Consider the following 14,961-nt stretch of genomic DNA (forward strand, 5'->3'; position numbering starts at 1 on the left):
TTAGTAACCGTTTCATTGTGCAAATTAGATTTATGATAAATTATTCCAGATTTTTTGGGTAATAAAAAGCATTTACATAAATCATTTCTTTAGAATTCTTATATAATGATATATTATGTATATCATAGGGTTTTGACTATGTCTTTATAAACACGATAAAGCGTTTATATACACCCAAATGTGAAAAATGCAAAGAATTACAAACATAAATAATGATGTTTCAAAGCTATGCTTCCAAAAATAATTCAGCACTTTTCTTTTTTATAAAACAGTAATTAGTGTTCCTGTCTGACTGCTGGTAATGCGTGAAAATAGCACTATATGTTGGAGCGTAATTGAAGACTATTATTACTCATAGAATCTCTTTGGCGATCTTTTTATCGCGGTATTTGCATCAAAATCGATAATCTTCCTAAGAGATGAATGAAATGACGTCAAGAATGGCTCCTCCCTATTTTAGGACCGTTACATAAATGTCCAAAAAGCCATAGAAAGACGGAATATTTGTGATAGGAGTTCCTAGGAGAAAATATGACTAGAGATTTTTCTTCCGTATGCAAGGTCAGTGTTTGCAAGAGTTTTATTTTTGGCTAGGAGGGGATTTCCTCCCATTTGGTTATTGCTTTGTCAACATTTCAGGTCTTGGAATACAAAAATTAAGGCTTGCTAGCTTTGTTTGCTCATGTTCAGTTGATTTGTGTCATTTCCCCAATTTAAGTCGTCATTGCTTGATACAGCTGTACCATAACGTTATGAATTGTTTGTTCTTGGGCTACTTGCTTCTTTGGGTGGATTTTTCAAAAATAGAGTTTAAAGTAAACTCCTCTAACGTATTGTTTTAGTTTTAATTTAAAACAGAAGGGGTATGGAAATCTTCATAAATATGAATCAAAATAGGTATGCTTACCATGCTTATTTACCATGCTTATTAGCAGTGGTTGTACAACCTGTACATGTGCATGTACGTCTTCAAGAGATAGGTCAGTCGTAGATGTAAAGCATGCATGGTACATGTATATTTTAACAAAAATTGTTTTGAACCTGGGTTCTCGTCTACAAGGTGTTATCTAGAGTACATTTGTCGGTAAATATGTATTTTGGAAAAATTCAAACTTTCTCTACTAGTATTTTAGATAATAATTTTTCAATGATAAATCTCCAAAAATAGCAGCATATCGATATAAGACGTGTCAACATGGTCAAATAAGATCAATATCTGGGTATCTATATATATCTAAAGGTGATGCACATATAGACAAATCGCAAGGGAGAACATTTTAGACATGATTACGACTTGAAGAAATATGTTTGGTGCTTTAATATGTCTTCTGACCTTTCACAAATTTACCAGACTTGGAAGATGTTGGATGAATCATTGGATTCTGGGTCTAAAAAGAGGTGGATATCCGAATGAGAATCACGTGATGATTATACGGTTGCGCATGCACATGTAGATCATACCATGCTATGTGTAGATGTCATTTTATATTTTTTCATGGGTTTTTCTGAGCCAGGTAGAACCTCTAAAATCTGGGGTTATTTTGTGCGAGATTGAGATTCCCCCTAGACAGATATTAAACTTTATGTCCAACACAGAAAAAAAAACCCCAGTCAGTGCATGTACGAGTATCTGAATATCTATAAACGATTGATGGGTATACATCAGCGAAGCGTGACGTCACGAGTATGTTGGTATTACATTTAGCTCAAAAACGCTATTTGAGAGATCATAATGAATTTTGTCCATAGTATTTGAATCATATTTGGCAAGAGATATATTTCATACATTTTATATAAGAAAAATAGCAAGCTACCTTTTTATTAGCTCACCTGAGCCAAAGGCTCAAGTGAGCTTTTCTGATCACAATTTGTCCGTTGTCTGTCGTCGTCGTTGTCGTTGTCGTCGTTGTTGTAAACTTTTCACATTTTCATCTTCTTCTCAAGAACCACTGGGCCAATTTCAACCAAACTTGCTACAAAGTGTCCTTGGGTAAAGGGGATTCAAGTTTGTTTAAATGAAGGGCCATGCCCTTTTCCAAGGGGAGATATTCATGAATTAGAGAAAAATTAATGGCATTTTTAAAAAATCTTCTCAAGAATTATACGGCCAGGAAAGATGAAACTCAAGTGGAATCATCCTCAGGTAGTGTAGATTCAAGTTTGTTCAAATCATGACCCCCGAGGGTAGGGTGGGGCAAAAATGGCCGATCAAAGTTTTACATAGGAATATATAGGAAAAATCTTTAAAAAATCTTCTTTCTCAAGAACCACTGGGCCAGGAAAGATGAAACTCATGTGGAATCATCAACAGGTAGTGTAGATTCAAGTTTGTTCAAATCATGACCCCCAGGGGTAGGGTGGGGCCAAAATGGCTGATCAAATTTTTACATAGGAGTATATAGGAAAAATCTTTAAAAATCTTCTTCTCAAGACCCACTGGGCCAGGAAAGATGAAACTCATGTAGAATCATCCTCAGGTAGTGTAGATTCAAGTTTGTTCAAATCATGACCCCTGGGGGTAGGGTGGGGCCAAAATGACCGATCAAAGTTTTACATAGGAATATATAGGAAAAATCTTTAAAAATCTTCTTCTCAAGAACCACTGGGCCAGGAAAGATGAAACTCATGTGGAATCATCCTCAGGTAGTGTAGATTCAAGTTTGTTCAAATCATGACCCCTGGGGGTAGGGTGGGGCCAAAATGACCGATCAAAGTTTTACATAGGAATATATAGGAAAAAGTCTTTAAAAATCTTCTTCTCAAGAACCATTGAGACAGGAAATATGAATCTCAAATGAAATTATCCTCAGGTAGTGTAGTTTCAGCTTTTTCATACATGACCCCTGGGGGTAGGGTGGGGCCAAAATGGCCGACCAAAGTTTGACATAGGAATATATAGTGAAACCTTTTGAAATCTTCTTTTCAAGTACTTCAAAGCCATGATTAGTTATATTTATATGGAATCATCCTCAGGTAATGTAGATTCTAGTTCGTTCAAATCATGATCCCCTGGGGGGTTAAAATTCAACCCCCCAATCTCAGTAAACTTTTAGTTCTGATCTGATATGTGTTTTTTCCTAGCCAATGTGCTCAGGTGAGCGCTGTGGCCCCTGGGCCTCTTGTTGATGTATTGAGTTTTATTTAGTAAACCTTGTAGCACTTACTAATACAATGCATATTAGACAGCTTACATGTTTAAGCGAATTATTATCATTTGCTCTAATATACCCCCCTCCGAAAAAGATTACTTCTGTAGTGATCCAAAAAAAAACTGTCTCAGTTTTTATAAGTATAATTAAAATCAAACACCCCCCACCCCCAAAGACCAACGTGTTGATGACTTTCAGTAGAATGCATAGATACAAGTATATAATTTAACACCTTTCAGTTGTATTCAATTTTTGTCAATGGAAAACAGATTTCTGGATTGCAAAGTTTATGTGATACACTGTAAAACTCAACTGAATCCATGCAAAATATCCTTTTAGCTGGCAGCCCACTCTTCGTGGCTTGCTTTTATTTCAACTTCCTTTTTCTTTCAAAAAAAGATATTGATGACGTCAGGGAATTTGAGAATGTTCATTGAAAGCAGAGAGAGGATCCCATCTTCCTCAGCTAACGTCACTAGTTCAGAGTTGATTTTTTGGTCTCTTGAAGTAAAAAAATAAGTCGATATTTCTGCACCGTCAAAATCTTTTTTTATTTTCTTGAGAACGGAAATTTATATCAAACGCGTCCTTGAAAATAGATATTTTATATTGTACACGAAGAAAACATAGCTAAGATTAAAAATAACTATTGATATGTCACCATGATGCTGTCTCAATGAAATTTCTAAATCCAGATGATCTATCTACTTAATTATTAAATTTGCTCTCTGTTCTAAAGATTGTTTTAATTTGAGGTTGATCTGACAATCCTTTGTACATCAGTAGCACCAAGTCCCAGTTTCCTGAGGCGTCAATCATAATATTCTTTGTCAAATAGCAATAATCGATTTATGGCTTCAATGCCTATGTAATAATTACAATTATCTCTTCTTCCAATATATTGAGGAAAACTTTAAATTTTTAATTGAATGTGTAACTCTTGTTGACCTTGAAATTTTAAAACAATTATTAATTGTATATTTCATGTATTTTGTTCAGACACTACAACAAAGAAGGCTTACATTTATTGATGCAATTTAATTTTGTTGCATAAAATGTGTTTTTAACTTATGAATAAGGCCATATAGCGCAAAATATTATCATTCTTGTTCATCTCTCTCTCTCTCTCTCTCTCTCTCTCTCTCTCCTGTGGCGATTGTTCATCTTAGCCTCTACATGTAAACATTGTGAAGCTAAAAATCGGTATCTGATGATTCCTTCAAGCTGCTCTGACCTTTGCCTGTAATTTTCCGTGGCCTGGTGATGTAAATTGTAACACAGTAACGGTTACCAGACGGGAAGGAGTTTATAAAGCACCGACATTAGCAGTCATAAAACTTCCTAAAAAATCACAATATGATGTTGAGTAGCAGATTCTTATTATAAACATGAATCTATTTGCTAGGAAAAGACTCTTCATTGCAATAAATCCACGAGTCTGCATGGATCTATGAAGAATATATTTTTAAGTTCCTCAGAAAATGTTAAAGTAGCGATTTTTAAAGATTTGAAATCATCAGTAGGGTTGTTTGCTGCGAAGGATTGAATTACTGATCAACACCTATTAAAAAAATCAAATTGTTTGTAGGTGTTTATATATAGAGCAGAATTTAATTATATTGAATTTAAATGTCAAATCCTTTATCAATGTTTATGACTGTATATGCAGCAGCAATGTAGCCAAAATCGAAGAGCTGTCGGCAGTGTTGACAGATCAGACCATCCATAAAGAAAATTAAAGATAAAGCTGTAAATGCTCTCCGTTAATCCCTAATTTATCTATAGATTATTCAATTGTAATACAATGAATTGGAAATGTTAGCAACATTACTGCTACTTGATTCGCTTCAAGGTCCCTAGCTGAATGAAAGGCCAATTCAAATCAAGCTACACAATAATTGAATTTCATTCTTTTTATTGAATAAGGTGATAATTAAATGTGAATTTTGCCTTTTCGTCGGATTGCGAAACAAAACCTGATACTTTAGATTGATTATGTAGTTTTTTGTCTGTCTATAACTCGTTTTTTTTAAACTCTGTTTTGTGACCTTTTTATTCTTAGATTAAATCTCCACAGATAGATATGTATATCAATGTCAGGTTTGTTTATAGAAAATGAATAGGTATTAGTTTCAACGAATTCAAAGTTACCCGTGTATATTCTATATTTAAAGTGATAAAGAAATGTTAATATTGATCAGGTCTGGATGATTGCAAAATGTATATTATGTTAATACATCGATAAAGTTTAAAAATAATGCAAAATATTACTTGGTATGCATCCTAGATAATGTATATTTAAAAAAAATCCGCAAAGGTGTATATACATGTATTTTTGAAATGCCTTGAAAAATGTCACTAAGGATGTCCAGTCTATATATATGCATCAAACTTTAAGACATCTGAATTATTCTTTTTTTTAATTACAGTCATCAAAAAGCAAAAAGCTTCCTCGCCTCAGTCCGAAATCCAAGAAAAAAATAAGTCGGACGAAAAACGAAATGGACACGAAAAATGGCGACCCCAACAAGAAAATGGCCAACGGCTTCACTAGCCAAGAAAACCATGGTAAGTATAGATGTGGGGGTTATATAATCACTTTTTTCTGTGTCTTTTATGTTCGGTTGTTTTATCGCCAATAGAATGATATATGCGTAGGAGGAAACATGATTGCCTTAATGAAATTGAACAAAAAATCTAAAATCAAATTGTTGCATGTTTGGCAAATACATAATTGCGATCTACTCTGTGTTGTGATTTAATACTTACATTGACAAAACGCTTATTAAAAATTGAATATTACTATGTTTACACATGCCGCAAGTGTTATAGATTAATGTTGACATCTATTATAAGAAATTGACTTAGTGTTCGGCTCCCTTCATTTAACTTAATGTAAATATCTTTTAAGAGATGCATGATATTTAGGTACAGTCATTTTTCACATTTATTTTGTTAAATATTATAATTTTTATTTTCTGTTCTTACCAAAGATTTTATATCCCTGAATTCAAAATATACCTTTAATTTATATAGTTGCAGATTTGTATTAGGATATACTGTATATAAATAAATGTCGGACTAATGTGCAAGCACTTTTTGGAATCATAATTAAATGGAACTGTTTATGCTTATTATTTAGAATGATTACGCAGAATGGCTAATTCCGTAATTCATACGACGAACGATATATTTCTCAAGTGTTGAAGCCCAAACATCATTCATTAACCTACCCGCCCCCAATAATTAAAAACCTTTGATCCACCACAGTTCACAAAGATGGGCGGAATCACGTCTAAGTAAACTTCCTAGGAAATTTCTTATGGAGATGAGTCATTGCTGCTTGTAATCCCAGTTTATTTTGAGGTTCAGAACTTGCAAGTATCAGGCGGTCGATTAGCCGATATTCTAGAAATGCACACAATGTTCAAAGGGATTTAATTTCAAACAGTACTTTTACGATTAGATGGGGGTAAAACAAAGTTGGGAATAATGTTGAAATATTCATAGCACATTGATATTCTTTCATTACATGTAAGATGACTTCAGCAATCTCACTTGTGAAGGTCAATGTCTTCCTTAGAATGCAATTAAAACATTAAACGCTACTCTATGTTTTGTCGAGACTATATTATAAGAAAAAGCGAGACTACTCTGCCAGTTAATAGGTTTGACATTTAGAAATATAAATACATGTCCATGGCAAAATGTCATATTTTCATTATCTTGGTGTAAACAAGCAAGATTTTTGCACAATCAGTTGAAGATTCCTGTCATAATATGGCTCTTGGTGAACAATCCTTCCTTTAAAACTCGTGTTTAGGAGTTGCAGGGTGTTATTTAGCAAAGTTCGGTTATTAATAATTTTTTCTAATCTATGTCTTAAATTATGATGTTTTTGTACAATTTTCTAACTTGTTTACAAAGGTTTATCATGATATACGAAGGAAAGAATTGTTTAGGTGGGGAGAAACGTAGTACATGTACCGTTAAATGTGATATGATGAGTCTACTTTTGACATTAAAAATGGTCTTGTTGGAAAATTAACTTTTTATGACTTTGTCCTTGAATTTTTTTAGCACTTGCAGTGGTTGTATCTAATAATTTTATTTACTTGAAAGTTTTCCCAAACTATGTTATGTCAGAGCATGAATAATGAAAAGTCTTAGGGGACTCTCATCCTTCATGACCAATCGTATACACAAAATAAAAATTGCATCCTTGTGCGTGGTTTTCTTATTTGGTCTTATCTTTGTTTTTAGCTTGAATGTACTAATTCCCATGGAACAGAACACACAAGTTTCCTGATAAATAATAAAAGAAATTGAGGGGGATGAAAAGTATAATGGGAAGTACTTTCCCAGCATGCAAACTGTTTCTGGAAGTAGACTCCCTTTGTCTCTCGAGCCCGATGTTATTGATCAAGGGATGATCCGGTTATCGGGTCCGTCAGTCCGATAAACACATTATCTCATTAAGATAAACGGAAGAGGGTTTGATTTATGTACTTTTGCTGATCTTTTGGAGGGTTTGCGTGCACTGTTATGTAATATGTAAACAGACACATCTCCTATGACGTTGAAACGTTGCAGACTTTAAAAAGTTGTATCTATTTCATATACATGTAAAGTTATTTGTGGTATTACGTTTTTGTATGTGTTTGTGTTCGAATTCCATCTCGAATATCTCGGTCATATTTGAAATAGCGTATGTCAAGTACACTTTGTGTACATACTTGCTTTTTGTTGTTATAAGCTGACGTGTTTGCAAGACTCCGAGGTTTTTATGAAAAAAATTCATCTCCTACTCATTGTACTCAACACTGGAATTATTGAGTGTTTTTCTTCTTATGTCTTAAATGTTCAATTCAATCATATTGTGACGATAGCTCTAGAGTCAGGGAAAAAATGATAAGGAAAATTAAAACATACAGACAGTTTCGTGCTTAGTTGCAAATAACAAAGGGTAAATCCTGTGCCAAAACCTAAGTACTCTTTTTATGCAGCTGTTTCATCCAAACAACACTTTACTCTTAGCAGCCTGTATAAAAGTTACATGTATGACCAGAGCTTTGTCTTCATAACTAAGCGAAAACATTGTCATTCTTAACATTGAGAATTTTGATTGTAATTCAGCCTTAGTGTTTTTGTAAAATTTATGAATCGGGCAGTGGACATCTCAGACAAGCCTTCCTTAGGACAGATGTAACAAAGAAAATTTGGACCTAATTTTATTGTAAATTGGTAAATAAAATGTTTTTTTTAAAAATTGAGATATGCTAAACCTTGTATGATGTTCACAGTTCAACATTTCTGCTGTCGTATATATAAAACTGTACACCTTTTCTTCACTTTATTAGACATGCAACATGTAATTGGTTTTAATAAAAAATTAAATTCTACATTTCATATACATAAACTTGAGTGAAGTTGTTATTTTCTTGATTTGTAAAGAAAGTTTGTATCGAATGACCTTACATTCTTACAATCGTGATGAAGAAAAAATATCTTCAGATTAAGGGGAAAAATAAGCCTATGCTTCGGTTCAACTCGAAGGCAGCATTCGGTGCAAACTGTAATTGCCGATTATATAAAAAAAATTACGACACGCGAGCCATATCAGTTGTTATGCAAACTGTATAATGCATTTGTATTTAATTGTATTTTATAGATATGAAACAAGCTTTTGAACTTTTTGACAAAAACCATGATGGCAAAATTTCCAGTGACGAACTAGGAAGGGTTTTACGGACCCTTGGTCATAACTACTCCCAGGAGGAAGTAGAAGACATGATAAAGAATGCGGACACGAATGGTAAGGATAACTAAATCCGAAAAAAATGGTAAGATGTTTTATTTAAGCCAGTCCTTATCGAAAACAATATTCTTACTTAATTAAAGATGAGTGTAGTTTTGATATTTCATTTTGCGCACTCTACTGCTTTGCAGAATGAATTACAGATGGCAAATCATCCAACAAGCTGAATAAAGTAAAATGTAGTAAAATTATTATTAGGGCGTTCACTTCCGCTGAATCATTGTACAAATGCTCGGACTTGAGGTGTACATGTATTTCTATCGTTCAGATAACAATAAAATATACTAAGTATCTAATCGTGTTTGAGAAATCCTGATTAAACTTTCAAATATGCAAAATGTTTGTTGTGATGTGAATTTTACAGCCATGCAGTTGTCGTTTATTGACGCGGTGAAATCTACAATTCAAATCCAAAGCTATGTTGAAAATATAACTGTACAAAGCATATACCTAGAGAAACTTTGCTGTAGGTCTTTGTACAGAGACTTTGGTTAATAAATGGAATACCCGTTAAGCATTCGAAAAAATACAGTATTTTCTCTTTTTGCAGAAAATGGATTCGTTGAATTTGACGAATTTGTAGTTATGATGAGGAGGTGGACGCACAATAGCGTAGTAGAGGGCGCTGATGGAGTCTCGACGTCGTCATCGTCATCTAAATCAGAGAAACAACTGGAGGCATTCCGAGTGTTTGACATGGATGGAAACGGGTATATTGATAAGCATGAACTGAGGTACACCATGAGGCGACTTGGCGAGAATTTGTCAGACGAAGATATTAAAGAAATGTTCAAGGAGGCGGATCTAAACGGAGATGGTCTAATAGATTACAGCGGTACATACTTTTTTATCAAATGATTTTACTGTCATCAATGATTCAATATTTTTTCAATAAGAATATTTAGCAAAAGACCTTTTTTAAAGTTGGCTCGTTTAATAGACTGGGGAAATATATATTATATCATATTTATTAATATCAGTTTGTATTACTTAAGTTATGCCTCCGTAACGCTGATAATTTTTCTAAAATTTTGACATTAAACACTTAATGATTGAAATTGATTTTTTTGTCATGCCTCTCTTAAGATGTGCCATACCCATCATTACATAAGTGCAATTAATTTATTTTTTGCTAAATTTTTAAGCGTAGGCTCTTATGGTACATAATAGCATATTTTGTGTCCAATGATCTCAAATCTTGAATATTTTCACCTTTAATCTCTTCAATCGCTTTCATTTGATATCATAACAGCTATGGTTGGAAAGATGTACAGAGTGTATATCATGTAAATTGTATGACTGTTCCCTTACTGAGATGTAGATATTCAAGTAAACTGATTGCATGAGCATCAATTTACCTGTTAAATTTTTCAAAGCTCTTTTTATTTTATTTCCAGAATTTTCTAGATTACTGCACAATTTTTTACCGGAGTAACCGCAGCATTGTGATGGGTCTTGTTGTTGACGAAATAATACCAATGATGTCATCAGCTTCCGTTATCTGCTAATTTCTACATAATTATTACCGGAACAGAGTATGTGGAGTATAAATTATTCTGAATTCCAGCCACGGGAAGTTAAACTCATGATTTGATAACTCGTACCTCATTGAACGCAGTGGATGCCTGACATTTACTCATCGACGGAGTTGATAGTACAATACATTCCATTGGTCAAAGAGGCGATCACGTGATGTGATGCAACAGCTCTCATTTCCAATCAGAGAATATTTTGTCTCATTCAAAAGCTCAGCGACTGTATACTTGTGGGCAACATCAAACATCTGTATTCACATTCAGCTGTATTTAAATTTCACTTGGAAATAATTGAAGTAATTATTATAGATGTTAAAACATTTTCAGTGTTCATATGTTCAAATAACATATGACCACCTTTTATAAAATTCTATTCAAAATTAATAAATTGATAAAGTTAGAAAGCTTTAGCAATCATACACAACTAGCACACCTTCTATCGGCAAATAAACTGTCAATAAATTAGCGATAACTTTTTAGAACAATTATATGTAACTGTTTACAATTTGAGGTTGACGCATGATTTGTTGTTGATTGCTGAATATTTATAAGAGAATTACCCTGTTACGTGTATCATCATTTGTCGTTAATACTGATGTTTAACTTTTTAACCATTTCATTTGAAATGGGATGTGTTTGTCCTTCACCTTGTTAACTGGATTGTTCTTTTTTTTATTTTTATATGTATTTGACTTTATCAATTTTCTTTTGTGTGTGATAATCAGAATATTTTCAATATTTCTCCGCCAATTATGGACGATTTATTTTTGGTGAATACAAGGAGAAATTGTTGGTATCTAGAAACCTTGTGCTAAGTTAAAATTAATAGATATATATATGTATACTTAATGTATGTATACTTAATGTATAGAAAGTTTTATTTACAAGTTTGTGATATCTATGGTACTTGACTTATTATATGCAGAATGATATCACGTGATTCAAATAATGTTAATTTCATAGTACTTCAAGGGAAATAAGGAAATTTTCCTGCGAATTATTTAATTACTTAATGGATGTCTTCCTGTCTTTAAAATTAAAAAAAAATGTTTTTCTTAGCTAGAACATGATTTTTCTAATTTTAGGGTTTAGAATTTTACACCGATTTACTTTTGAAATCCAAAAGTAAAAGTAAAAGAAGGATTTGTCTGTGATGATCTCCCAAAGGAACCAGAGTGTTGTTAATAATTACAAATATTGTAAATACAGTTTACATTACACTTAATAAAACAATAAACCATTTTTGAGTTCTCAGAACGTATCCTTTGTTGTGACTGCATGATTCGTTCAACTTGACATTAAATAATAATAATAGAGATCAGTTAGACGTATACATACTTGTGAAAGTTACTATTAATAATAAATCATCGATACTCTTATAAGAAAGATCTATTCAAGACAAAAATGTCTATTATTCATTCATAAAATTGACAAGCTGAAATATCTTTCTTGGTCCAGTTTTGCCCAGCAAGCTATACAGTAATTGCTTATACATGTATTTTACTTAAAATATAATATATTTCTCTTGAAAAAAATGAGTTAACTAACATTTAAAACAATTCAAAAGGTGGATCAAAAACCTTAAATTGTGAGGATTTTTTTTACTCTAGACATATAATTATTTAAGAAAATGTTTGTCGCTTTCATTAATATTTACCTATTACTGTATACCAGAATCACTCAGGTTGCATTCGATATGTACTTTAAGGTCATATATACAATGTAAGTTCTTCACAATACCTTCCCCACTGATAATTTTCTAAAATCAAAGTGCTAGTAACTGTTCTGAGGCAAAACAAACCAGCTTGCATTACTATCAAATTATGAAGATCCTTTGATGTATACAGAAAAAAATATACAAATTTCTCTTGGTAATTCCTCACTATTTTTCGTGCAATTGTTTGTTAAAGGGATATGGACACAGTTTCAGCTGAATTTTTTACAACCAATTTTCATGTTTACAGTTACTAACTAAGGCATCATCTAATGATCAGCAGAAAGTTGAACTCCTTTTTTTTAATTTACAAACGAGAGAGTTCTTAAAAATGTAAACAAGGCTCGTGTCTTATTTATATTTACACGTAAAATTTAATCATATTTATAAAACATGTAAAGAATTAACTTTTTTTATTGAAATCATCTGCTTTGGACGAAAATATATTTGTACAGATATATTTTATATTAGTAATTTCAGTTAAGTAAGAAGTTTTGCATTACGTCACAACCCATGATGACACTGCGCTCAAGGTTAACAGTACACGCCTCCTAACCGCAAGCTTTACGACTGGAAGTTTCTTCTAATCCCTGATTGGTTGCTCGTGCAGCAGACTATTTTCTGTGTCAATATTGATAATATGAGTTGACCAATCACACAGCTAGATTGTGAATTGTTTACGCTGGATGCATCTGCCGAAAAAGATCGTGACGTTATGCAACATTTCACACTTAACTGAAATTGAAATTAATAATAATATTTAAACAAAAACATGACACCGACCATGTTTACAAAACAAAGGTTTGGAGCTCTAATTCTGTCTTGTATCCAACAACTGAAGCTCAAATTTTGATGATCATTAGAAAGACCTTAGTTAGATATTTGTAAAAATGAAAAAATAAATTTGAATTTTTTTTTATCTGAAACTGTGTGCATGTACCTTTAACCTTGGACTTTCAGTAAGGCGTGGTATTCTCGACGTTACATAACAAGCATGGGATAGAAATTTGGGTGAATGTCAACGAGAGTAGCAATTATCCAATAAAAGCATCTCGGACTGCAAAGAGGTGAGGTTTAAGCCGTTTAATTGTTGTCAACAACAATTTAATTGTTCCTGAGGTTATATGAATTTCTTAACCAATGAGAATCTATTCGCCATTTGAAATACGTAAATTACGTAGCACCGAGAATGCTACGCCTTACTGAAAGTCCAAGGATGACAGGGAATTATACTATTCAGAGTACATGTATACCATTCCTAGGTAATTTCGCACAGAGGTGTTTCTTTTATTTGGATTTGTGAACTATTACTATACAGTTAATAAAAACACTTCATTGCGTGCATAAAAGTGATACACTGTAATAGTAAAACAGGTGCAACGAATAAAAACTTCTTTCAGTAGAATACAGACTAATAACTGTAAAGTGCTTCAAAATTTCAGATATCTGCTAAAAATACACTTTCCTCTTCTAATGTATAGTTTTACTCTTTTGGCCTCCTATAGATGTCCAAAAGTGGAGAGAAAAAGATGATTTTCAAAGAAAAAATGCATTTTCACTATAGATTCAACATAGCCCAACTCCACATCCCTGACGAAAGAGGCAAGAATTTTACAGTTTTGAAGAGACATCCTTGCTCATGCACTATTTCATTCACTAAAAACCCCTGGTCGATACAAGACTTTTATAGAAATACTAGTAAAAGAATATTACTGTGATTTAAAGAGTTTCACCCAAACACAAAAAGCTCTGAATCAGGAAGTAATTTTACACTTTCCGAAAATGCTTCCTTGCTACATCAAAACCATGCTCTTAGTATCTGGTAAACACACGAAGAGCAAGGGGAATTTTGAAATATTAATGCAATTTTACCACATAATTAACAGAGCTCCACCGTAAAAAAGAATTCTTTACCCGTGGGTCACAAAATTAAGAAAACTGAATGAGTCACAAGTACATTTGTCCATAATTTCTTCACACCTACATGTACTTTGTTTTTTAAAAAATATATTATACAAAGTAGCAGAGAAGATTTTCGATTAATAGGAGGTTCTAATTGCATTTTTCGTTTTAAAAGCAAAGAGGTCTCTTCTAAATATCCTCTGAACCTAGGGCCACAAGAGGAATCCTATCTTATCATTACCATGTACTTAGTTTATCTTCTTAATACCCAGAAGCAGAAAAGGGAATTTTCAAGGAATGGTGTAATTTTACTACATAAATAATACAGACCAACATTAACACCAAAATCCCTTACCTAGAGGCCATGCATTAACATGTATTCACAGATTACATGTAGGAAGAGATACCCTTTGTTATCATTATATGCATCTGTTTGTTTCATACTTAGTGACAGAGGAAATTTTCTGTACATAATGCACTTTCGTTCACTTTGTAATCAACAGAAACCCCATCCCATTGTAAAATGGCACCCTTGCTTATCATATAAATATAGTTTGTCATCTACTTAAAACACAAGATGAGAGAAGATTTCCAAAGGAATAAATAATGCATTTCATGATACAATCAATAGCGACGTACCTTAAACAAGAAACCCTGAACCAGGGCCATGAAACTCACAATTTAGAAGAAAAAACTTTTTCATAAAATATGCATTTGGTTTGTTTGTTAAACGACAAAGAGCAGAGAGCATTTTCATAGAAATAATACATTTCAAAACTATAATCAAAAGAGCCTTCTCCATACTACGGAATCCTTGACCATATGACCACAACGTTTTGAAAG

General features: G+C 32.8%; 2 protein-coding genes across 7 annotated transcripts in view; both read left to right on the forward strand.

Moving 5' to 3' along the window:
• Positions 1-11,759, forward strand: part of LOC134259990 (neo-calmodulin-like) — a 33,631-nt gene extending 21,872 nt beyond the window's left edge. For 5 of the 6 annotated variants that reach the window (XM_062742580.1, XM_062742592.1, XM_062742608.1 and 2 more), the window contains exons 2-5: positions 5,579-5,717; positions 8,821-8,964; positions 9,518-9,802; positions 10,365-11,759. In XM_062742580.1, coding sequence (XP_062598564.1) covers positions 5,579-5,717; positions 8,821-8,964; positions 9,518-9,802; positions 10,365-10,402 — 606 coding nt within the window. In that variant the 3' untranslated portion in view covers positions 10,403-11,759. Of the gene's footprint in view, positions 1-516; positions 562-5,578; positions 5,718-8,820; positions 8,965-9,517; positions 9,803-10,364 lie in introns of those variants that run through there. The other variant, XM_062742586.1, reaches the window with a different exon arrangement.
• Positions 1-14,961, forward strand: part of LOC134260031 (uncharacterized) — an 89,865-nt gene that overhangs the window by 59,685 nt on the left and 15,219 nt on the right. The window lies entirely within an intron of this gene.

This window comes from Saccostrea cucullata, unplaced genomic scaffold, assembly GCF_032062105.1.
Source record: "Saccostrea cucullata isolate Sc308-1 unplaced genomic scaffold, CSIRO_AGI_Scuc_v1 ctg1160, whole genome shotgun sequence".
Taxonomy (NCBI): domain Eukaryota; kingdom Metazoa; phylum Mollusca; class Bivalvia; order Ostreida; family Ostreidae; genus Saccostrea; species Saccostrea cuccullata.